Below are 25,067 nucleotides of genomic sequence, written 5' to 3'. Positions count from 1 at the left end.
CGACTGACTGGCCTGCCGCTTCGCACAGGAGCAGCTCCTGGCTGAGGGGGGAAGGGGCGGGGACGAGACGGGCGCGTGCGCCGCGGCCAATCAGGACGAGCGCCAGGGAGGCGAGCGACCAATCACACAGCGCGAGGGAAGCGGGCGACCAATCAGAGAGCGAGGAGAGGCGGTTGGAACGTTCGGTAGCCGGCCTGAGGTGAAGTGAAGACCACGACGAAGACTATTCTCGCCTGGCTTAGGTTCCTGCGGCTGCATCCACACTACAGAAATAACCCGGTTTGGTACCGCTTTAACTGCCTTGGCTCAAGGCTATGGAATTCTGGGAGTTGAAGTTTGTTGTGGGGCCCATAGAATTCCATAGCCTTGAGCCAGACAACTAGTTAAAGCGGTGCCAAACCGGGTTTATTTTCTCCAGTGTGGATGCAGCCAATTTGTGTGTGTGTCTTCACTGAGAGAAAGCCCCCCCCCGGCTATTAGCCCAGTCCTTGAGGGGTTTGGTGAGGAGGAGCTGAACCTAACCGTGAGGGAGTAAATAAGCCGTTACTTAAGGCCAACAGCCGCTCACTTAGCAGCCGGCGGAGTAACTGCGGCCCGCACGCGCCGCGGCCGTTTAAAAAGGGGAACCAGGCCCCGCCCCTTCTCTCTCTCGCCCCGCCCACCTTCACAAAAAGCGCGTGACTGCTGTGTATATATGTGCGCTCCAGCTGGAATGAACGAAGAGCCAATGGGAAAGGAGGAGCTCCGGATTGGTGAGAGGGGCAGCCAATGGGCGCGTAGGATTTCTGCCGGCTCCTCTTGAGAGAGAGGCTCAGGCGAACCGGGAAAGAGAGAGGATGCGCCTCTGGTTCATTTTGTGGCTCTTCGTCGCTTTTGTTTCGGTGTCGATATCATTAAAGCGCTAACATTCTATCATCATCATCATCATCATCATCGTATTTATTATTATGATGATTTGTTTATAAATGTTTTACCCAGTTTTATCTCTTTAAAATGTATGTTATTCTTTTAATAGCTCTCTGTTTTAACGTTGTAATAATTTATTTTCTTTTTAATGGCCCCCTTTTCTATGCTTTTAATTGTATCCTTCTTTAATATTTCGAAGCCACTCTGAGTCCCAGTTCTGGAAAAAGAAAGAGCAGGATACAAATAAATATTATTATTATTATTATTATTATTTAAAATGTTTTACACAGTTTTATCTTTTTAAAATAAATTTTAAAGCTAACATTGTAATAATTTAATTCCTTTTAAGTTTGTTTTCTGCTGCTCCAGAGACTAGGACCCAGAGCAATGGATGCTTTGAGCAACGGACCAGCCACCATCTGGAAGGGGAGAGAGAGGCAGGCGAGCTCCAACTGCCTTCCTCAAAGAGGACCAGCCCTCCCTTCAGCCACCATCTGGGAGAGAGAGGCAGGCGATCTCCACCAGGCCTGCCTGGAAGAAGCAGAGCCCTCCCTCCAGTCCATCTGCCTTGGTCCAGGCCTCAGAGGGAGAGAAGAATGCTGGACCTGATCCCCTCCCCCCTCACCATTCCCTTCTCCTTTTGTGTCGTGTCTTTTAGATTGTAAGCCTGCGGGCAGGGAACTGTCTGGTTAAAAATAATAATAAATGTAAGCCGCCCTGAGAGCCATTAGGGCTGAAGGGCGGGATATAAATACCTAAATAAATAAATAAATAAATAAGCTCCAGGAAAAGAGATTCCACCTCAACATTAGGAGGAACATCCTGACAGTAAGGGCTGTTCAACAGTGGAACACACTTCCTCAGAGTGTAGAGGTGTCTCCTTCCTTGGAGGTCTTTAAGCAAAGGCTAGATGGCCATCTGCTGGGGATGCTTTGATTGAGATTTCCTGCATGGCAGAATGGGGTTGGACTGGATGGCCCTTGCGGTCTCTTCCAACTCTGTGATTCTAATGTTGAGGTGGAATCGCTTTTCCTGGAGCTTGCATCCATTGCTCCAGGTCCTAGTCTCTGGAGCAGCAGAAAACAAGCTTGCTCCCTCCTCAATATGACATCTTTTCAAGCATTTAAACAGGGCTATCATATCACCTCTTAACCTTCTCTTCTCCAGGCTAAACATCCCCAGCTCCCTAAGTCGTTCCTTGTAGGGCATGGTTTCCAGACCTTTCACCATTTTAGTCGCCCTCCTTTGGACACGCTCCAGTTTCTCCACATCCTTCTTAAATTGTGGTGCCCAGAACTGGACACAGTATAGGTGGGGCCTGACCAAAGCAGAACAGAGTGGGACTATTACCTTCCCTTGATCTACACACTATACTTATATTGATGCAGCCTAGAATCACATTGGCCTTTTTAGCACCACATCACACTGTTGACTCATGTTCAACTTGTGGTCTACTAGGACTCCTAGATCTCTAGAGATTCAACAGTCTAGGGCAGTGATGGCAAACCTTTTAGAGACTGCGTGCCCAAACTCAAAGGCGTTCCCACACCAAATGGCACCTGGGGACAAGACTTCCAGGGCACAGACTTCTACCTTCTAGGGCTGGGACTTCCCCAGAGACAGCTGGTGTGTGCCTGTTCCTCCTCCTTCCCACCCTCCTGTGCCTTTAGCTGTCCCCAGGGAGGCAGCTGAAGGCCCAGAGGGCAGGGGGAGAGGAGGAACAGGTGCACATCTGTTCCTACTCCCCCCCCCCCGGTCTCTGCATGTGCCTCAGAAATGGCTTCATGTGCCAGGGACAGCACGGATGGCATAGGTTCACCCCAATGGGTCTAGGGGCAGCTGAAGAAAATGTCTTCTGGCTGACAGTTGCCAACCTATTTGATCTCCTCATGTTTTAAAAATATGTGTGCCCCTCCAAGTCCATGGACTTGAAAATCCGCGGAGGGGCAATCGCTATTAACATTAATCAGATGTGTGCCTGCAGCATCTTTAAAATCAGGTTCATATAGGAAGAAATAATCATTCATGTAGCCTGGACCTAAGTTATATCGAGCTTTATAAGGCACAATTAGTGCTTTGAATTTTGCCCACAAACAGACTGCTAGCCAGTGAAGTTTTTGCAATATGCAACATGCATGCATCTGTCTAACATCTCCAATTGTTTTTTTCTCCTGTTTGGTTTGTAACATCTTGCCTGATGAAGAAGCCCCTAGAGCTTTGAAAGCTTGCAACAAGTATATAGAGAAATTTGGTTGGCCAATAAAGGTATCACTGATGCATTTTTGTTTGGATTTATTAAATGGCCAATACAGCTACCCCAACATGTCCACTGTAGGGTGCATTATGGCAATCCAAGCAGGATGTAAGCAAGGCATGTACCACCAGGTCTGAAATCTCCAGGAAGAGGTGTAACTGCCCCACTTGCTGTAACTATGACTCTGGAGAACAGGGTTTGAGTCCACACTGGGCCATGAAAACCCACTGGGTGACCATGGGGAAGACACAATCTCTCAGCCTCAGAGGATGGCAATGGCAAATCCACTCTGAAGAAACTTGCCAAGAAATTCCTGTGATAGCTTCGCCTTACGACCACCATAAATCAAAATCTACAGTGCTATATAAATAATAATAATAATAATAATAACAATAAAAACTTGAAGACAAACAACACATACAGTGTATAAAAACTGTGTAAACCTGGTAATCCAGGCTCAGGGCTGAGTTTCCCAATACAACAAAGCAAAGAACTTCAAGTTTCAGGGGAAATGTAATCCCATTCAGTACAGGCTGAATCCCATTTCTCTGATCCATGTCTTAAATGACCAGGAGCACCTCTATCTTGTCAGTATTGAGCGTGTCAGTATTAAGGAAGAGAAGATAAATGATTTATTTGACATATATGTATCAAAACATTTTGATAGAAAGTATTTCTAAATGTCTGTATCAAAACAGGACACAAGGTGAGCTACTCCAACAAGTAGAAATTTGGTACATGCATAGTTCAGGACACCTTGTTTATTAGAAAAGTCTAAAAGTGCAACTTTTTTTTGCATGTACACTTGGAGCATAACATATATCCCATGAGAATAGTAAATATAAAGCAAGCAAAACTGTACAAGAACAGTTTACTCTGGGAAATATGTCACCTTTAAATTCTCGAATCGTCTTTGCACGGATTTCCAATAGTAGCCACAGATGTGTATCTCATCTATGCTTACAAAATGCAAAAATGCAATGACATATACTATTCAACTGCAATTTTAGATCTGTCTGATTGCAATTGTGTTGTTTGTTTCAGAGGAATGTGGACTGTCTCATTCCTATTCCAGTTAGGGAGCTGGGGATGTTTAGCCTGGAGAAGAGAAGGTTAAGAGGTGATACGATAGCCCTGTTTAAATATTTGAAAGGATGTCATGTTGAGGAGGGAGCAAGCTTGTTTTCTGCTGCTCCAGAGAACAGGACCCGGAACAATGGATGCAAGCTCCAGGAAAAGAGATTCCACCTGAACATTAGGAGGAACTTCCTGACAGTAAGGGCTGTTGGACAGTGGAATGCACTCCCTCGGAGGGTGATAGAGTCTCCTTCCTTGGAGGTCTTTAAACAGAGGCTAGATGGCCATCTGGCAGGGATGCTTTGATTTGGATTTCCTGCATGGCAGGGGGTTGGACTGGATGGCCCTTGCGGTCTCTTCCAACTCTTATTCTATGATTCTATATATAATTACAAGTCAGCTCTAAATATTTTGGGTAAAATCCAATATTACAGTTATACCTCAGTTAACAAAACAGATGTGTTCCTGGACATTACAGAGATAGAAAGCCAGCCCTCCTTATCTACTGATTTTTTTATCCACTGATTCAAGCATCCACAGCTTGGAAATGCTTTTAAAATATATAAATTTCAGAAAGCAAACTTTGATTTTTCTATTTTATATATTTTCTATGTTATGCTATTGAATGGGACGTGAGCATCCACAGATTTTGTTATCCACTGGGGGTCCTGGAACCAAACCCCCATGGATAACAAGGGCCCACTGTAAAATGGAAACGGTAGAAATCGTTTCCTACTCCATGAGAAAAAAGAGCAGTACAACATATTTCAGTAAACTATTTATTCAGAACTATCAGTATGTGCCTCTCAGATGATACAACTGGATCAAATAAACCTTGCCTTCTTAAAAAATGCATCCAGTTATTACAGTACTTTTTCTTCCACTAGCTGTCACTTTCTTATGATTTCCACTCTGGTGATCAAACATATGGTTGTTGGAAGTAGTTGGTGGAGGAAGCTTGTTTGCATTGTCACTTTTTTGCTGTTCACACATGCTCAGTAAGAGGTTCTGGAAGTAGCTGATGTTTACCTTGCCTGTTGCATGAAGACACATACAGCTACAGTAGAACTCAGGTTTTATTGCACCATTTACTGCGGGCATGCCACTGCAACTTGGCACTGAAAGTCTGTTTCTCAAGCTCTCCTTCACCATACTCCCAGTGCCAGTGCTGATGAAAACAAAAACAAACCTTCCACCTACAGAGTGAAGAAGAAAAGCAACACTGGGCATTTGTAAAAAGGCTTTGTAAAAAGGATCTTTTTTTCTAGAGACTTCCTTAGCTGAGGTATGCCTGCAGTCCTAAACAGATTAGTAGACATATTGAAATAAAAGGCTTAAGTATCACTTAAGTTCCACTGATTTCTGTGAATCTGCTCTAAGAATTACTTAATGTTGGATTAACCCTCAGAAATATCTGTTTTATGGGAAATATCCATAGGATATAGTAGATCACTTTGTTTCCTGCATGTTGTCAAGTATTTTTATTGTCACAATTTTATCTTATAATTTGATTATTTTGACAGCATTGTGTTCCATAAACATTTGAGGACAGAACTGTATTTGTTTAGAGTTGAAAGTTGTTTTCGCCTGCTGCTGTTTTCGCTGGGTATTTTTTCTCCCCAGTTGTCCTCTTGCAGCAGTACAGCTCCCCCTGCTGCTAATATTAGACACCAATAACAGCAATATACATCTAATCAGAGGTCCCACTGAGGGCAAAGGTTCACTCCCACAGAAGCAGATAGTGGATTGCAGTCTAAGCAAAGTACAAACATTTGCAGTCTCTCTCAATCCTTTTCTTTTGACAGCCATGTAAAAATATTCTCCAGTGGTTCATGTGACTTCGGTTTGCCACACATTTCTACTATTTGCATTTCTACCTTGGATTTATGGTATTTATGTTCGATGTTTAGATATTTAAACCCAAGCAGCATCAGGAAGACTTCATTTTTTTCCATCTGATAACATTAAATGGGCAGCATATTTAAAACTTGCATGCCAGCTGTGCCTGTTCCTTGAGAAGCCAGATTTGGCCACGGTGGTACATGCCTTGGTTACATCTTGTTTGGACTACTGTAATGGGCTCTACATGGGGCTGCCTTTGAAAAGTATTCAGAAAAGTCAGCTGGTTCAAAGAGCTGTTGCCAGGCTGTTAACGGGAGCAGATTACAGAGATCATACAATGCCTCTGTTGAAACAGCTTCATTGGCTGCCAGTTTGTTTCTGGGCACAATTCAAGGTGCTGGTAATTACCTACAAAGCCCTACATGGCTCAAGTCCACACTATTTGGCAAACTGTTTCTCCTGGTATGAACCAGCCCAGACTCTGAGATCCTCTGGAGAGGCCCTTCTCTCTGTCCCAACACCATCATGGTTGGTGGCGACGCGAGAGAGGGCCTTCTCAGTGGCTGCCTCTGGACTCTGGAACTCCCTGCCCAGGGAGATAAGAACGGCTCCCTCCTTGATGGCCTTCCGCCGGCAGGTGAAGACCTAACTGTTCACACAAGCATTTAGGGAATTACTATAAGGACAAGCTGGGATGTTGGACCAGTTTAAAAATCCTTTTCAATGTACTTTAAAAAAATATTATTATTATTGTACTGTTTTTTAATGCTGTGAAGCTGCTCTGAGTCCCAGTCCTGTGAAAAGAGAGGGATACAAACAAACAAACATATGAGGTTTAATTTCTTTAGTATGTGTTGAGCACTGGACAGATAGCACTTTCGTAATATGTGCTTTATTTAAAATATACAAGTAGAACATAAGTAGAGGCAAACAGCAGGTACTTCTACAAGGCAATCAGCCTATTCATAGCTCATTCTGAATTTTGGGTGAAGGGGTCCACACAATACATACATACCCACAACTACATCAGTCAACCTGACAAAAGACTGGTCAGGCAAAAGCCACAACTTCTGTTTACAACATGCTCCATACTACATTGTATTCCATAAATTGGACTATCTAGATCCATTTCAATCTGGCTTCAGACCCGACTATGTGACAGAGACAGTTTTGGTCATCTTGGTGGATGACCTAGGTAGGGAACTGGACAGGAGTGTGTCTCTGTTGGTTCTGCTGGACCGCTTGCCAGCTTTCAATACCAGCAACCATCCATCTGGACTCTGTGATGGGACTTGGGGACACTGTTGTGCAGTGGTTCTGGTCTTTCTTGGAGGGGCTAACACAGAAGGTAGTGTTGGGGACTCCTGTTCAACTCCCTGGTTGTTGGTCTGTTGCGTTCCACAGGGTTCAGTTTTGTCCCCCATGTTATTTAACATCTATCTTAAACCGCTGGCAGAGATCATCCAGAACTTTGCAGGTGACACCCAACTCTGTATCTCCTTTCCATCTGATTCCAAGGAAGCTTTCTCTGTACTGAACAAAATGTCTGCTGTCAGTAATGGACTGGATGAGGGCAAACAAATTGAAACTTAATCCAGGCAAGACAGAACTGCTCCTGGTCAGTTGTAAGGCAGATCAGACAATAGAGACTGTGCTGGATGGGGTTACACTCCCCCTGAAATCTCAGGCTTGCAGCTTGGGTATCCCCTCTGAACATGGACACTCAGGTTTCAATAGTGGCTAGGAATGCTAAACTAGTGCGCCAGAAACGTCCATTCCTTGAGACATGAGATCTGGCTACGGTGAGATATATCTTGATTGCATCCCATTTAGACTACTATTATGCACTCTATGTGGGGTGCCTTTGGAAAGAGTTTGGGAATTTCAGTAGGTTCAAAATGGCATAGCTAGAATGCTGAGTTATATGGATCCTATAACTCCCTTGTTAAAACAGCTCCACTGGCTATTGGTTAATTTCTGGGCTTAATTCAAAGTGCTGGTCATGACCTATAAAGCCATATATGACTTAGGTCCAGACTATCGGAGAGACCGTATCTCTCCATATGAACCTGCCAGTCCTAAGATCTTCAGGGGAAGGCTTTTTCTCCATCCTGCCACCATTGCAGGCTCACTTGTTGAGGACACAAGAGAGACCTTCTCGGTGTCTGCTCCCAACCTCTGGAACTCCCTTCCACAGGAGGTTAGGCTGGCCCCCTCCCTGCTTTCCTTTTCCCAGCAAGCAAAAATGTTTTTATTCAGACAGGTTTTTAATACATAATCATAGGGTAGCTTTTAAATGGAGTGTGTGTTGTAGTTATGGTTTGTTTTTGTTTTTTAACATATGTAATTTTATATTATTTTTATTTTGATGTTTTTAATTGTTTAACTTTTATTGTAATGTTTTTAAACATGTTTTTGTGAGCCATCCTGGGTCCCTTTCTGGGAGAAAGACAGCATAAAAATGAAATGAAATAAGTTTACACATTATGACAGGCACTGAAAACTCCTGTAAAAGTGTGGGTATCAAAAGCCACAGACAAATAGTATTAATGATGAAACCCTGTAATATATGGTACCTGTTGCTAAGAAAGAAGAAAAGAAGGTTAAGAGGTGATATGATAGCCCTGTTTAAATATTTGAAGGGATGTCATATTCAGGAGGGATCAAGCTTGTTTTCTGCTGCTCCAGAGAACAGGACCAGGAACAATGGATGCAAGCTTCAGGAAAAGAGATTCCACCTCAACATTAGCAAGAATTTCCTGACAGTAAGGGCTGTTCAACAGTGGAACACGCTCCCTTGGAGTGTGGTGGAATCTCCTTCTTTGGAGGTCTTTAAGCAGAGGCTGGATGACCTGACCATCTGTCGGGTATGCTTTGATTGAGATTTCCTGCATGGCAGGGGGTTGGACTGGATGGACCTTGTGGTCTCGTCCAACTCTACGATTCTATGAAAGTTTACCGGAAATGATTGTATGATAGATGCTGTACAGAATTTTTGTTTTTTAAAGACCAGATCTATACCCAACAATCAGGTTGCTTCATAAAGTCATAGGAGTTCTTAACACAGAGCCATGGTGGGCAGCAGAGTGTAGTTACAGGGTGGGGGCAAAACTGAGGACTCTGCCCTCCAAATTCTGCCCCACCAAATAAAATTTTCCTTTTTAGTTTCCCAAATTTCAGCATCACAGACAGTGAGACACTGACAACCATTCATATCTGAAATTCTGTTTACTGTATTTACACTCCCTTAATAACATTGCCTGCGCCTTTTCTTTCAGTGCCTAGATTGCACTCTTCACCTCAGTTGAAGAAAGATGCTGTGTTGCTAGAAATCTGAGGACTGTGGGAAAATCTCATTGGAGCGCAATGTTATCATTTTGCGCATGCCCTCCATAGCTACAACAGGCGGGTGAGACAGACAGACAGGAAAAAGCAACGTCAAGCTGCCTTTTCCAGCTTGAAGCAGGTTTTTCCAAAACTGAATTGAATCCCCACCAGCCACACCAGCTGCTTACAAGCCAACCCAGATGCACATGGCCTGAACAGGGCAGCATCAAGCTACACAACTGGGTAATTTTTTTTTTTTTTTTTTTGGTTGTCTCCTGACCATCCCTTCACACAAACACACCACCACCGGGCACTGCCTCCTCCCTGGATGCTATTCCATTGGATGGCAGCCTTCTTTTGATTGGGCACACAGTGGCACCTGCAATGCTCCACCAGTACAGGGCATCGGAGCATCCAATCATGCCCCCCCTTCACTCCATGCCACCTCTTGGACTGTCTGGTTTGTGTATGTTGTACTTATATCCACTGGAGGTGTCACACTGTCACTTTGGGCATTGCTGCCCCCATCGCTTGGGTACAGTAGCTCTGTCCTTTTTTAATACACTCTTACATTGTGGCTTTTATATGCACAATTAAGATTAGGGTTAGGACAGATCGCTTCTTTAGAATCGGTCTGACATTGAAGCAGTTATATGTATGGGTGAAGGTGCACATTTTCTGGGAAAAGTTGGAAAAATTCAGATTATTTTTTGCTCCAGTTTTTAGCCCTGGAGCACAGCTTGGGCATGGTTTCTGCCCAATTTTGAGGCGTGCGTCATCTAAACACCCTGCCTTGAAACCAGGCGGAAACTGGTTTATGTGACATATCTGTTTCAGGCCCCTGCGAGGCAGACATTTTGCAGTTTGCTGGACTAGGGCAAGCATGGTAGAGTGAACAGGGCAGAGTTCTTGCCAAAACCTACTCAGCTTCAAAATATTCCAGTCCTGGCTCTACGTAAGAACAAGGTCCATTTTTCTGAGGCACAGAGAGCACAAGAAGCAAAATAGTTTTTACATTTATATGTGGTTTTAAATGCTGCATACATAAATCAAGATCTGAGTGATGAACATTGCAATAGGCTGTAATACGATTACCAGCTTTATTCACCTATCGCTAATAAGCCAATTTAAATTATCATAAAAATGAACCCAGTTTATCCTTGGGCTCATCTGTTTCTTTCTAGTTCAACTCAATTTCCCCCTCCATTGCTTAAACAAATCCCAAACCAAAGAGAGTTCAGCTATGCTGAGCTATAGGAGTTGAACAAGATAAACAAGACCTTTGTTGCACAATGCAACCAGACTGGTTTACTGACTAGTACTTTTTAAGAACTAAACATGTGGCTTGACTAAAATATGCAGCACCTTTGCTGCTTTCTTATCAGAGTTTTTATGAGGCTCTGCAATAAAGCAATTAAAAATTAACCTTGCAGGCTTCAGTTCCAATGGCTTCCTGCTGCATATAAGGCCCCCTGCTCCCAAATTGACATTTCTTTATATTTCTGTCTTCCTAGGGATTTGACATTTAATATTGATAAGGTGGAATCATATAATAGCTTCTAAGCAATATGCCAACCCAGCGGTTTCCACTAGATCAAAACAGTATTTTAAAATTATATGCTAAAAATTACCATAGAAAAGATATGCTGTTTTATTTCCATTACAGAAAAGACTATTAAAGCCTTCATTTGCTTTCTAAAAGCAACAGTTTATATATAGATAAAGATAAAAATTTAGAGCCTAATCTAAAAGACATTTAAAGCATGCTTGTAATTAACCATGTTTGCTATATTTTAAAGAGAAGAAATTGTATCTTCTGTATTCCAGAGCATGGAAGAATATGCCACAAGCAGGGTTTTTTTCAATTTCAGTCAGGCACCATACCTAAGTTAAGAGATCCCTTGCTTGACCAGACTCAAAATCTATCTATTCTAGTTTGTCTGCTGAAGTGCCCAGCCATTTACTGTAGGGGAGTTTGTAAGCATCACTTGATATAGATAGGTGTCCAGAACTTGTCCCAGCACCTCATATTAAGAGATCCTGGGGGGAAATTCTGGTTGTTCCTGGTGTACAACCTCCAGAATCTCCTAATAATCATAGTCACTGGCAATATTGACTGGGGGCTTCTGGAAACTATAGTCCAAAAGAAAAATATAGCATTGATTAATAAACTTATACTTTCTGACTTTGACTAATCTTATTCTAAAGCTAATGGTCACTGTGTTCAGTCCTATCATTAGAATAAAACAGCTGCCTTAGGTGGCTGATTTAGGGTATCATAAAAGGGGTACAAAGTGTAGTTTCATTCTGATTTTGACTACAATCTTCATTTTGATTAATGTCTGGGACAAGGTATAGAAAAACTTTTAACTATTTTAATATTTTCATCACCCACTTTAAAATTATAAATGAAAATCCTCTAACCCCAGAGGATTTTTATTTATAATTTTAAAGTGGGTGATTGTTTTTTGTTTTCTAAGTATGCAACTGTACCCTTCAACTTACTATTTTCTACTAGCAATATGGTGTCATCTACGTATCTTAAATTATACATCACTTGAATTCTTTACACTAAATTCTTTACTCTTTATGACAATAATGTATTACTCAATGAGACATTAATTGACTTCACTGAAGAGCACTGTATATGAAGTTGTATTATGACATTCAATGTTCTGCTTGTAATATTACATTTGTGATGGCACATATATGTTTGCAATCAATCACTAGATAGTACAGTGACAGCGATAAACCTGTATAAGTGAACAACCCTCTGATTTCACAAACCTGAAAGTTATGTTTATATAATAAAGATGTACAGTACCTTCAATGCCAGAAAGGATATAAAAGTTTTCAAACTTCTTGGCCATGCCAACACAACATGCTCTAATAAGAAGAGGAAGTAAAGCAAACACACTGGCATTTAAAAATGGCCTTTTTACACATGCATGCTTTGAAAAGGAAGTCATACCGATGAAACTCTCTGGAAGCCACAACAGGGGTTTTGAAGAACTATAGTAAGATGCCATGTCTTTTTAATGAAAACTGTTTTCACAGGCATCAGGACTTTCATTCTTACTCTAAAGTTCATCTTTGATACCAAAATTAATTAGAGAAAATGCCTCAGCAGGAATGTTTTCAAAGAGATTTTTTCAAAAATAGCAAAGAGAGAAGAATAGACGAAAAGGTCTACTGAGACATCTGCCTTCATCTGTAATCAGTTCTGGCACAATACAGACTCTTTTTGCAATATTTTCCTGTATTCCCTTAAGTGCTGAAGTGAGACCCTAAGCTGTTTGTGAAAAGCAAACAAAACTTGTACTAAAACTTAACATTTGAAAAAATGTACACAAATTGCTTTAATCTGCCACTCAGTTTGACCATATGCCACATGTGCCCTTTCAAATCAGTTCAGGTTAGAAATTAAACGTTTAAAGTATAGTGAAACTGCATTTTATTAGCCTATATACCATGAAGAGTATTTTATTATATTGTGATCAATAATCACTTTTACAGGATTACTAAATAGTCTCAGAGTACACAGTACAACACTGAAATGCAATAGTTTCTTCTAGTAAAATTATTTCTGTTTTCTCCTTTTTAAATCTCAGTTACCGTTACTAACATTTTAACCAAAAGAAACAATCACACAGCTGACATAATCAAAATAATTGCACTTATTTCTAGACAGTACTAGGAGACTGTATGACTGCAGGAAGACTCAATTTCCAAGTGTCTTTAGAACTGTGGAATTCCAAAGGAATGAAGATGAAAATATTGGTCCAAAACACACTGCAAAAATAATTAAATTTGAGACCACTTTAGCTACCCTGGCTCAGTGCTAGGGAATCCTGGGAACTGTAGTTTATTGTGGTACCAGAGCTCTCTGATAGAGAAAGCTAAATGTCTCACAAAACTACAGTTACCAGAATTCCATAGCACTGAGCCAGGGCAGTTAAAACAGTCTCAAACTGGATTATTTCTGCAGTGTGTTTTGGACCAATGACTTCAGGAAGCAAATTCCCTGTATGAGCATAATGATCATTGCCTGGCACATTTGGATGCTTTTGTGCCTACCAGCACTAGCTGCTCTCCCTACCACAATCTGGTTGTTCTTTGTTAGTTATCAGAAGGCATTTAACGTAGAATAACTGTTCTAGGCTCCCTGCATGCAATACCATGCATACCACTATCCTGAGCAAAATTCCACAAGGATGTCTATAAATACCTTGGCTGCACTTCTGGTTCCACAATTTAATGGTGAATTTAAAATATATTATTAACAGTATATTCTTTTCTCTTACACACAGATATATCTGATAAAAGCTCTCACCACTGAATATACCACTCAGAGCTAATGGGGCTACACTCCAACAACATTGGCCTGGTCACAGAATCTTCACCCCTACCCTACAGTTTTTCCTAGCTTGCAACTGCTTTCCTCTTCTAGTATTTAGTTCATACATTTCCCCAAATGCATTATTTTTGTTTGCAGTGCCAGCCATAGTAATTTCACATCATATACAGTAGGTTGAGTGTGAAACAGTCCAAAGTCCTAAGGCTGAAGCTTGCAATGAACTACTGCTACCTGGAGTTGTTTACTAAGCAGTTCCCTAGTTGGCAGTAATAGTGAATAGGGATGTCTTTTTTTATATAATCCCTTCTAAGAAGGATAGGTCTATAGGTGTCATTCACCTAGCCCCAATCAAGAGTACTGCAAGAATCTTGAACAGAGAACAGAACACCCATTTACAGGTTATCTCAGTCAGTGCACCCAGCAACAAAATCATGACATCTCAGAACACTGCAGCCTATCTTTCTGTTGGAAATCTGGCAATTATTTTAAGCAAAAGATTTTAGGCAGAATATGGAATCATGTACCCTTGTTGAACTACAGCTCCCACCAGCTCTACCCAGAAGTTGGGTGTTCCCGTCCAACACATCAACAGCCATGATTCTCACCTTATTCTAAGGCAATAAGCATCACAAAGCATTAATTCCAGTATATTCATTGCTCCTCAGAAACCATAATTCCTCTTTTTGTTTGCTATTGTATCTTTTTCAAATCTGCTTTTCAATATTAAACTGCAAAGATTAGCAGCATCCTTTGGATCCACAGCATCCTGAAGGAGTCTTTGTAGTGACTTTTGTCTCCATCTGCTCCACAAATTTAAATGGGTCCCCAAGCTTCTGCTGTTAAAAAAAGAAAACTGTGTTAATGAGAGAATATGAAAGTGAGATTTATTATACAGCATTACATTAGCCAGAAAGGATATGGAACTAGGAAGAAAAATATGTCTCCAATTATTAGGAAGTTACTTGCAGCTAAAAATCATATAATCATAGAATTATAGAGTTGGAAGAGACCACAAGGCCCATCCAGTCCTACCCCTTGCCATGCAGGAATTCTCGATCAAAGCACACCCAACAGATGGCCATCCAGCCTCTGTTCAAAGACCTCAAAAGAAGGAGACTCCACCACACTCTGAGGGAGTGTGTTCCACTGTCAAACAGCCCTTACTGTCAGGACATTCCTCCTAATGTTGAGGTGGAATATCTTTTGCTGTAGGTTGCATCCATTGTTCCGGGTCCTGTTCTCTGGAACAGCAGAAAAAATGTTTGCTCCCTCCTCAATATGACATCCCTTCAAATATTTAAACAGGGCTATCATATCACATCTCAATCTTCTTTTCTCCAGGCTGAACATACCCAGCTTCCTAAGTCGTTCCTCATAGGGCATGGTTTCCAGACCCTTCACTATTTTAGTCACCCTCCTTTGGACACACTCCAGTTTCTCAACATCCTTTTTGAATTGTGGTGCCTAGAACTGGACACAGATTCCAGGTGGGGCTGACTAAAACAGAATGGAGTGGAACTATTACTTCCCTTGATCTAGACACTAAACTTCTTTTGATGCAGCCTAAAATTGCATTGGCCTTGCTAGCTGCTGCATCGCACTGTTGACTCATGTTCAATTTGTAGGGACTCCTAGATCCCTTTCACACATAGTCTTGTTCAGCCAGGTGTCCCCCATCCTATATCTGTGTATTTCATTTTTCCGCCCTAAGTGCAGTACCTTACATTTCTCCGTGTTGCATTTCATTTTGTTAGCTTTGGCCTAGCTTTCTAGCTTATTCAGGTCATTTTGAATTTTGATTCTGTCCTCTGGGGTATTAGCTACTCCTCCTAATTTGGTGTCATCTGCAAATTTGATAACTATGCCCCCAATACCTTCGTCTAAGTCGTTAATAAAGATGTTGAATAGCACTGGGCCCAGACACAACCCTGTGGGACCCCACTGGTCACTTCTCTCCAGGATATAAAGGAACTATTGTTGAGCACCCTTTGGGTTCAGCTGGCAATTAATTACAACTCCATGTAACAGTTACCTTGTTTAGTCCACATTTTACAAGCTTGTTTGCAAGAATGTCATGGGGAACCTTGTCAAAGGCCTTATACTGAAATTAAGTTATACTGTATGTACAGCATTCCCTTCATCTATCAAGCTGGTAATTTTATCAAAAAAGGAAGCTAAAGGAAGATTCACAGCTCCGGGAATCTACTATTCCGGGGAAACTTGCATGATTTGTAACATCTATATGCCCATTGTTCCTCAGAGAGAGTTTATATTCACATGAAGCCTGCAAAGTAGATTAAACAGAGTCCAGTAAGATTTATAGCCGAGAATAATGTCAGAAGATGAAAGTCCCAGGTCAGATGGCACAGAAGAGAACAACTATGAGTAACATCGTTGTCAATGATGCAACAGGGCTCAAACTGAAAAGAAGACAGGGACACTGTCAAAGAGAAATGCAAAAAGAGTATATCAGTAGCCAAAAAGAAAGAGAAGTCTCAATGGATGACAGATGAAACTCATCAAGCTGGTAATGACAGACAAGAAGCAAAAATAAAAGGTGACAGAAAGAGTCAAAATCTTGAATGCAAATGTTCAACAACTTGTGTGCAGGGATCATCAGTATGTCATCAGTATGATTTCCTTTTCAAAGCATGCATACATACAAAGTTCATTTTTAAATGCCAGTGCATTTGCTTTACTTCCTCTCCTATTAGAGCATGTTGCCTTGGCAAGGCCAAGGAGGTGAATGACACCTATAGACCTATCCTCTAGAAGCCAGAACACTAAAATCATTAGGGGAAGGCTTTATCTCGGTCTCACCACCATCCCAGGCTTCCTTGGTGAGGACATGAGAGAAAGCCTTCTCAGTGGCAGCTCCCATCCTGTGGAACTCCCTTCCAATGGAGGCTAGACTGGTCCCCTCCCTGCTTGCCTTTCGACGGCAGTCTAAAAAGGTTTTATTTAAGCAAGCGTTTAAAACATAAGCATGCCACTGTGATTTTTATATCAAACATGTGTATCTGTCATGCCTTTTAATTTTTGCTATATTTTAAATGTAATTTTATATATATTTAGATAATTTTAACTGTTTTAAATGTTATTGTAATGTTTTTTAAATCTGTGAGCCACCTTGGGTCCCTCTTGGGAGAAAGGCAGCATATAAAATAAATAAATAAATAAATAAATAAGAAGCCAAGATGACTAAACTGAGACCACTGTATTCTGGACATATTATGAGAAGACATCTCATTAGAAAATATAATGATGCTTGATAAAGTAGAAGGCATCAGCAAAAGAAGACTGCATTACATTAAAAGGGTTGTCATAAGTCTCTCATTCATAGGGCCGGCATTAATCAAAGCCAACTTGATAGCAGTTAACAAGAGTTTCTAATCTGGGGATTAATCCATAATAGTCCATAATATAAAATATAATATTAGTCCATAATATTCAGTACTACAGCATATTTATATCCCATACAATCAGTGTAATACTGTTTTGTCTCTTCAAACTTTACTCACTTACTGCATGATTTATTTATTTATTTTATTTTGATAGCCACCATGTATGTAAATGAAATATATTCAAGTAAGAATCTGGACCTGCATCTTCTTTCACTTCCATCCATCCATCACTTTATTTGTATCCCCCCTTTCTGCCAGGCTGGGACTCAAGGTAGCTTACAAAAAGACAGAATAATATTAAGCACATATACAGTGGACCCTTCGTATCCGCTTGTGTTTGGTTCCGCTATGGATACCAAAATCTGTGGATGCTCATTATATACAAGGCTTTGATTTTTGAATATTTTTTAAACATTTTCAAGCCATGGATGGTTGGACTGGATGACCCTCGAGGTCTCTTCCAATTCTATGATTCTGATACTCCATGGATAAGGAATCTGGGGATAAGGAGGGCCGACTGTAACTAAAAAACATACAAAATCAAGAATAAAACAGTATGAAATAACAGAATTAAACCCATTAAAATCTTATTTTAAAAGAGATTAAAAACAATCCATCATCATAAAAGCCATTTTTATTAAAATCAGTTTTGAAAACTTGCTGGAAAAGAAATATCTTAGCCGGTTACTGAAAAGAAGACAATGAATTAACCATCCTGACTTACCTAGGGAGAGAATTCAAAAGTGTGGGAGCAGCCACAGAGAAGGCATTCTCCTGTGTTCCCACCAATTGTGCCTCTGAGGGTGGTGGTACAGAGAAAAGTACCTCCACTGCAGATCTTCATGCTCAAGCAGGCTCATATGGGAATACAGTATATGGTCCTTCAAACAGCATGGACCTGCACTGTATAGTGCTTTATAGATCAAATCTAGCACTTTAAATTGGGCCCAGAAATAAACCAGCAGCCAGTGGAGCTGTTGCAGTAAGGGAACTGTATGCTCCCTGTAACCATCACCTGTCAGTAATCTGGCTACAGATCTTTAGACCAGCTGAAGTTTCCAAACTCTCTTCAAAGGTGGCCTCACACAGAATGTATTACAGTAATCCAATCGGAATGTAACTAAGACATGTGTCACTGTGGCCAAGTCCCAAGAAATGGGTGCAGCTGACACACTACCTTTAACTGTGAAAATGCATTCCTGGCCAATAAAGAAACCTGAGCATCCAGGTCAAGGCTGAATACATATTGCCTGATCTGTGTTACAACTAACCAAGAGCACTTCTCTCTTAAGTGAATTAAGTTTCAACTTGCTTGCCCTCATCCAGTCCATTACAGCTGCCAGGCACTGATTTAGCACAGAAACAGCTTCCCTGGAATTAAGTAAAAAAAGTAATACAGCTGGGTGTCATCAGAATACTGGTGACACCAGATCCCATAAACCTGGACAACCTCTCCCAGTGGCTTCATGTATATGTTAAATACCATGAGGGACAAAACAGAGCCCTGTGAGATCCCACATGTCAATGTCCAAGGAATCAAATAAGAGTCCCCCAGCACCACATTCTGTGTTTTCCCCTTCAGAAAGGAACAGAGCACTATAAAATAGTGTCTCGGGGTCCCATCCCAATAAGGTAACCCAGAAGGATACCATGGTCAATCGTCTAAAATGCCACTGAGAGGTTCAGTAGAACCAACAGGGATACACTCCCCACATCTGATTCATGACATAGGTTACCAACCAAGGCAACTAAGCTGTTTCTATTCCATAACAGGCCTGAAGCCAGATTGAAATGGCTGCATATATAGTGGAACCTTATTATACGCGAGGGATCCGTTCCGGATCCCTCCACGTATAAAAAAATCCGCCTATGCTCGAGCCCCATTGTTTCCAATGGGGCTCGTGCGTGGCGGTGCGGCGGCGCGCGAGGCGCAATGGGTGCGCACGCCCATTCAATTGAATGGGACGCGCCGCCCCTTCCGCCCCGCGCGCGCCGGCGGCTTTGAGCGCCTATGCTCAAAGCCGCCTATAAAAAGGCAGCGTATGCGAAGGCTCCACTGTAATTAGTCTCATCCAGTCTCCTGGAGCTGAGAGGCCACCACACGCTCCAGAACCTTGCCCAAAAATGGGGCATTGGAGACCAGCTGATAATTATCTCATAGAGTGGGGTCCAGAGAGGCATTTTTAAACAAGGGCCTTGTAACTGTCTCCTTTAGGCAGGTTGAGGCCAAATAATATTTTGCTGGACAAAGGCCCATTGCCCATCTAGCCAGTTCTCCTCAGGGCTTTCTGATAAGCCAGGAATAAAAAGATACTTGCATACATGTAAGGCAGCGGTTCTCAGCCTGTGGGTCGTGACCCCAACCCTTTCACAGGGGTCACCTAAGACCATCGGAAAACACATATTTCCGATGGTTACTTAGGATCCAAGATGAAAATTATTTTATGGTTGGGGGTCGCCACAACATGAGGAACTGTGTTAAAGGGTCGTGGCATTAGGAAGGTTGAGAACCACTGATTTAGAACAATGTTCTTCGAATAGATGGCCATTTAATTTAAATGTAGATTCTGTTGAGGGTTTAGTGCTAATAGGTACAATTTTAAGTCTTTGGCACATCATAGGAATATCTATCAATGCAAAAAAAAAAAAAAAATTGCAACCATATTTGACTCCTGGGAGAATTTCAGGATGCTCCTTTGACTGTGGTGAAGACAGCATGGATGATGCTCCATGATGTCTACTGTGATGCGCTTACTGTTCTATGGCACTTAAGGTTGGTATCCAGGATGGAACAGTTAACTGATGATACATGTCAAGAAAAGGCAACTAATGGCTGGTTATTTCAAGTCATTGTTATTTTAGCCTTCCTTCTAGGAAGGGAAGCACGGTTTGTGGGATTTTCGGCCTCGAGTAGCAACTTGTCTTCAGTGGCAGGGTTATTTTGCTCAAGGGAATGAAAATTAGAGATGAGATTTTATTTAACAATTATCAGGACATTCTGACCATCGAAGGAAAAGAAATAAAAAATTTTAAGGACATCCCAAAAAGGATTTTGAAGAAAAGAGAAGAATACAAATTCATTACAACAAAATTGAGCAGGAATAGAATTCTTTACAAATGGAAAAAACTAGAAGGCATTTCAGTAAAATGGAATCAAAAATGGTATAAACTAAATACAGTTTCTAAGGCTAAAGACTTTTGGGGGGAAAATGGACAAGACATAGAAAACCCAAAGAGAAAAAAAGAACAAAACAATAAAAAGGATAATCAACCAAGAAAAGATAGCGAGAAAGGAAACTTGAGAGAAGCAAACAGCCAGGACAAGGAACTCCCCGATGAGACACCGCTTAGTGAAGAAGAGCACTCACTAGACGAATCCCAGGGAAGCAAATTAGAAGAAGAGGGAATCTTAACCGAAGAAGATTTAAAAGACACAGAGGAGAAGGTAATCTAAAGGTAAGAGATGTATTAAGGGAAATGGCAAGAAATATGAACTTAAAGAGTAAAAATCATTGATAGCTGAAATATGAACATTAATATCTTATCTTGGAATGTAAAAGGGTTAAACTCTCCCCAAAAAAGGGGAAAAAATTATCATTATTAAGCTAAATTTAAAAATGATGTAGTATGTCTACAGGAAACCCATATTAGACAAAAACAGATAAGATTACTTAAGAATAAAAAATTTGGAAAAGAATTTATATCAGCTTCTGTTACAAAGAAAAAGGGTATAGTTATCTATACCAAAGATACACTTCAAGCTAAAGAAATTTTCAATGACAGAAATGGGCATTTCCTGGGAATCTAAGTGACAATTCAGAATCAGAAAACCCTCTTGGTAGGGATATATGCACCTCAAGAAAACAAAGGAATTTTTTTTCCAAAAGCTAGAAAGCATATTGCAGGAATATGATTATACAACAACAATAATGATGGGGGATTGGAATGGGGTTATAAACCCAGATTTAGACAGGAAAATCACATCAAAAAAGAAATAAATCAAGGAAAACTTCCACAAACTTTTAAAAATTTAATGAACAACTTTTCAATGATAGAAGTCTGAATATTCTTATATGGCAACGCTAAAGATTATACCTTCTACTCGGAAGTGCATAGATCTTTCTCAAGAATAGATTTCTTTCTAGTGACTAAAAGTATTTGCACTGAGATTGTAAAAATTGACATTTTACCTAAAACCTTATTCGATCACAATCCAGTGGTACTGAAATTAAAGACAAACAGTAAAAGGGAATGGAATTGGTGTTTGGATGATAAACTCCTACAGAACCTGAAATTGTTGGAAAAATCAAAACAGAAGTTAAAACTATATTTTGAAGAAAACTTAAACAAGGGCACAGATAATATAATGGTTTGGGAAGCATGAGAGGCTTTTTCATCCAACAAAATGTAGAGTTAAAAAGAAAATGGAAAGAGAAAACGCAAAAAATTACAAAGGAGATAAGAAAGGAGGAAGAACCGCAAATAAAGACATCTAACTCTAAACTTCAGAAGGAAATTAAATTTCTACAAAAACAACTATCTAATATCCTGAATGAAGAAGTAGAAAGAAAACTGAATATATATAAAAGCATATTCCTTTCAGCATGCAAATAAGATAGGTAAATGGCTGGCACATAAGCTAAAGGAAAAAAAGAGAAAGAAGACTTATAACTAAAATTCAAAATGCGGGACAACCCTTACAGAGCAAGGAAAAATTATGAGATCTTTTCAAAACTTCTATAAGAAACTATACAAGAAAAAAACACCCAACCTAAAGAAATACGAAAGTATATCGATCAAACAAACATTACAAAGATAACTCAAGCACAGAAAGAGATTTTGAACCAACCAATATCTCCTTCAGAAATTATGAAAGCCATTCAAAAAGCAAACTTGGTAAAGCTCCTGGCCCAGACGGCTTTGCCGCAATTTATTATAAAAAAATACAGGAGGAGCTAATACAACCTTTGAAAGATGTCATGAACACTATAAAACAAGGGAGATTCCCTGAGACTTGGAAAGAAGCAATAATAACATTACTACCCAGAGAAGAAAGAGATCCAGAGCAGATGAAAAACTATAGGCCAATATCGTTACTTAACAACGATTTCAAATTGTTTGCCATCATTTTAGCGGAAAGACTAAAAAATATACTAATCTCCATTATCCATAAAGACCAAAAGGGGTTCATCCCAAAAAGACAACTGAAAGACAACATCAGACACATTTTGAATCTAATTGATTACCACGAACAGCATAATGAAAAGTAACTAGCTTTGTTGTTGTTGTTTTTTATATCGAAAAAGCTTTCGATACTGTAAACTGGAATTTAATATTTAAAATCTTAGTTAAAATGGAGATGGGGGAAAAATCTGTAGAATGGGTCAAAACAATTTACACAAATCAAACCTCTCAGATACTTATAAATTATTTAAAGTAAAAAAAATAGATATTCATAAAGGAACGAGACAAGGGTGACCACTGCCACCATTACTTTTCATAATAGCATTTGAAATATTACTACAAAATATAAGAGCGAATACTAAGATCAAAGGTATAAAAATTAAGGGCACTGAATACAAAACCAAAGCTTTTGCAGATGACCTAATGGTGTCTTTATCCAACCCCACCCAGAACAGTTTAGAATTGATGAAAGAGTTAATGGAATTTGGAAGATTATCAGGACTGAAAATAAATAAGGAAAAAACTTCAATACTGGCTAAAAATTTGAGAACAAATGAGATACAAATATTAGAAAGAGTGACAGAAATAAAAGTAAAAAAGAAAGTTAAATATCTGGGCATTATAATTTCCAACAAAAATACTGAATTGTATAATAATAACTATAAACCAACATGGAGCAACATAAAAAAAGACTACAGAACTGGAAGAAGCTAGACCTCTCATTCCTGGGTAAAACTGAAACAGTGAAAATGAATATACTACCAAAGATTTTATTTTTGTTTAATATCATCCCTATAATTAGAAATGATTTGCCATTCAAAAAATGGCAAAAAGACATCACAAATTTTATATGGAACGGGAAAAACCCCAGAATAAAGATGAAGTATTTACAAGATTCCAAAGCCAAAGGAGGTCTGGCTCTTACGGATCTTAAGACATATTACGAAGCATCTTACCTTGTTTGGTTAAAAGAATGGATTTTTCTTTCAGAAATAGATTTGTTGAAGTTAGAGGGTGTGGACTTGCGATTTGGATGCCATGCTTATTTGTTTTATAACAAGCAAAAAGCAAATCAAGATTTTAAGAATTCTTTTGTACGCCATTCATTAATCAGAATTTGGTTTAAACACACAAAAAGCAGTGAGACTCTTCATGGATGGTTCTCTCTGGATCTTCTTGGAACATGAATCTTCCAACATGAATCCATCCTCTCCCACCAGCATTTCCTACTCCTTTCCACCATTTGGCCTACTCTCTTGAATGGATCACATACTATTCTCCTTGCCAAGGCCGACCAAAGAGATTTGCTGAACAACAAATGCCCTCCTCCATTCCCTGGAGTAAATATTTTTTAAAAAATATTTTTATTAAAACATTTTTTAAAAAAACACAATAAAAATCACATTCAAACTTACATATATTGTAGTACAGCGCGCCCGCGCCATACGCAGGCACGCCATACGCGGCTTGAGCATACGTGCTCAAGCCACGGGGCATGCACGGGGCAGAAGGAGTGGCGCGTCCCATTCAATCGAATGGGCGTGCGCGCCCGTTGCGCGGAGCCCCATTGTTTCCAATGGGGCTTGAGCATAGGCGGAATTCACCTTACGCGGAGGGATCCGGAACGGATCCCCGTGTAAGGCGAGGGCCCACTGTACATATAGGAGCATAAAAGAGAAAATAGAAACCATAAAAAAGGGTATAGAAGTGGGGGGGGGGGAGAAAAGAAAGAGAAAGGAAGAGGAAGAGAATAGAAAAAGGGGGGAAAAGAGAGAGGAAGTTAGGTTTGAGAGGAGAAGAGAATTGAAGAACAAACCAAGACATTTAACAACTACATCCACTCGTTACTTCCTATTGTTGACTTTTCTAAATGCAGAACACTGAAGAATGATGGACAACGTCTCAATCGAAGCTGACTTCAAGGAAACTGTCACAAGGTAAGTGTTGTGCAGAACATTTAAGAACCATTGAGGACATCTCAGCAAAAGTGATCTTCAAAGAAGCTACAGTAACACAAGGATTGAAGCTCCAGAATGCAAGAAAACTGGGAATATCTGAGCCCAGCATCTCATCACTCACTACAAGGTGAAGCAAAAGTTTTGGTTCTAAAAATTCTGGAAGCCATTTGCAACCTCACCCTTTTCTTTTCAGGTTCTTAACACATAGCATAATAAATTGTTTTCTTTCCAGCATATCAGGCTCCTGCAAGTGAATGAGGAGAGATCATTGTGAAAGCCCATGAATTCATGTAAACATCTCGATAGAAGTCAATTTCAGAAGAAACTATCACAAGGTAAGTAAAGTGTAGCATGAAATGTGCTGAAATTCAGAACATTTGAGAATGACAGACAACATCTTAACAGAAGTTAACTTCAAGGAAACTCTCACAAAATGAGTGATTTCCAGAAATGAACCCTGTGGATGCAGAATATTTAAAAATGAATGAAAACATCTCAGAGGAAAGCCACAAACTCATGGGCCTACACCTAGAGGAATATGACGACAGCTTGTTTTCATGTATGACATGCATCAGCAAGATGTCTAGAAGAAGAGAGGAGCATCCAAGCTTCAAAAGCATAATAGTGCCTTTTAATAACTCCCTGAGGTATTCTTATTTCTTGATTGTTTTTCTTTCCCTTTCCCTTGTAGTCACTTTTGCTTGAAAGACAGAGGTGAACTCCATCAGCTATCTGTTTTTGCTTTGCAGCATCCATCC

The 25,067-nt window shown here is 40.3% G+C and overlaps 1 protein-coding gene across 3 annotated transcripts in view; it reads right to left on the bottom strand.

Moving 5' to 3' along the window:
- Nucleotides 1-5,589: 5,589 nt before the first annotated feature.
- The window catches only part of LOC149318468 (arsenite methyltransferase-like), a 53,745-nt gene continuing 34,267 nt past the window's right edge, over nucleotides 5,590-25,067 (bottom strand). Inside the window, exons 11-12 of one of the 3 annotated variants that reach the window (XR_016280041.1) lie at nucleotides 14,369-14,599; nucleotides 5,590-7,612 (exon numbers count right to left, since the gene is read on the bottom strand). Coding sequence is in view for 2 of the 3 variants with exons in the window: in XM_089509775.1 (XP_089365901.1) it covers nucleotides 14,501-14,599 (99 nt within the window). In the remaining variant the exon portion in view is untranslated. Of the gene's footprint in view, nucleotides 7,613-12,858; nucleotides 14,600-25,067 lie in introns of those variants that run through there. The other 2 variants (XM_089509776.1, XM_089509775.1) reach the window with 2 other exon arrangements.

Source organism: Sceloporus occidentalis, unplaced genomic scaffold (genome assembly GCF_023333645.1).
Source record: "Sceloporus occidentalis isolate IW3139 unplaced genomic scaffold, rSceOcc1.0.p SCAF_2, whole genome shotgun sequence".
NCBI lineage: Eukaryota > Metazoa > Chordata > Lepidosauria > Squamata > Phrynosomatidae > Sceloporus > Sceloporus occidentalis.
The sequence above is the reverse complement of the archived record's forward strand: the minus strand, read 5'-3'. Positions and strand labels throughout refer to the sequence as shown.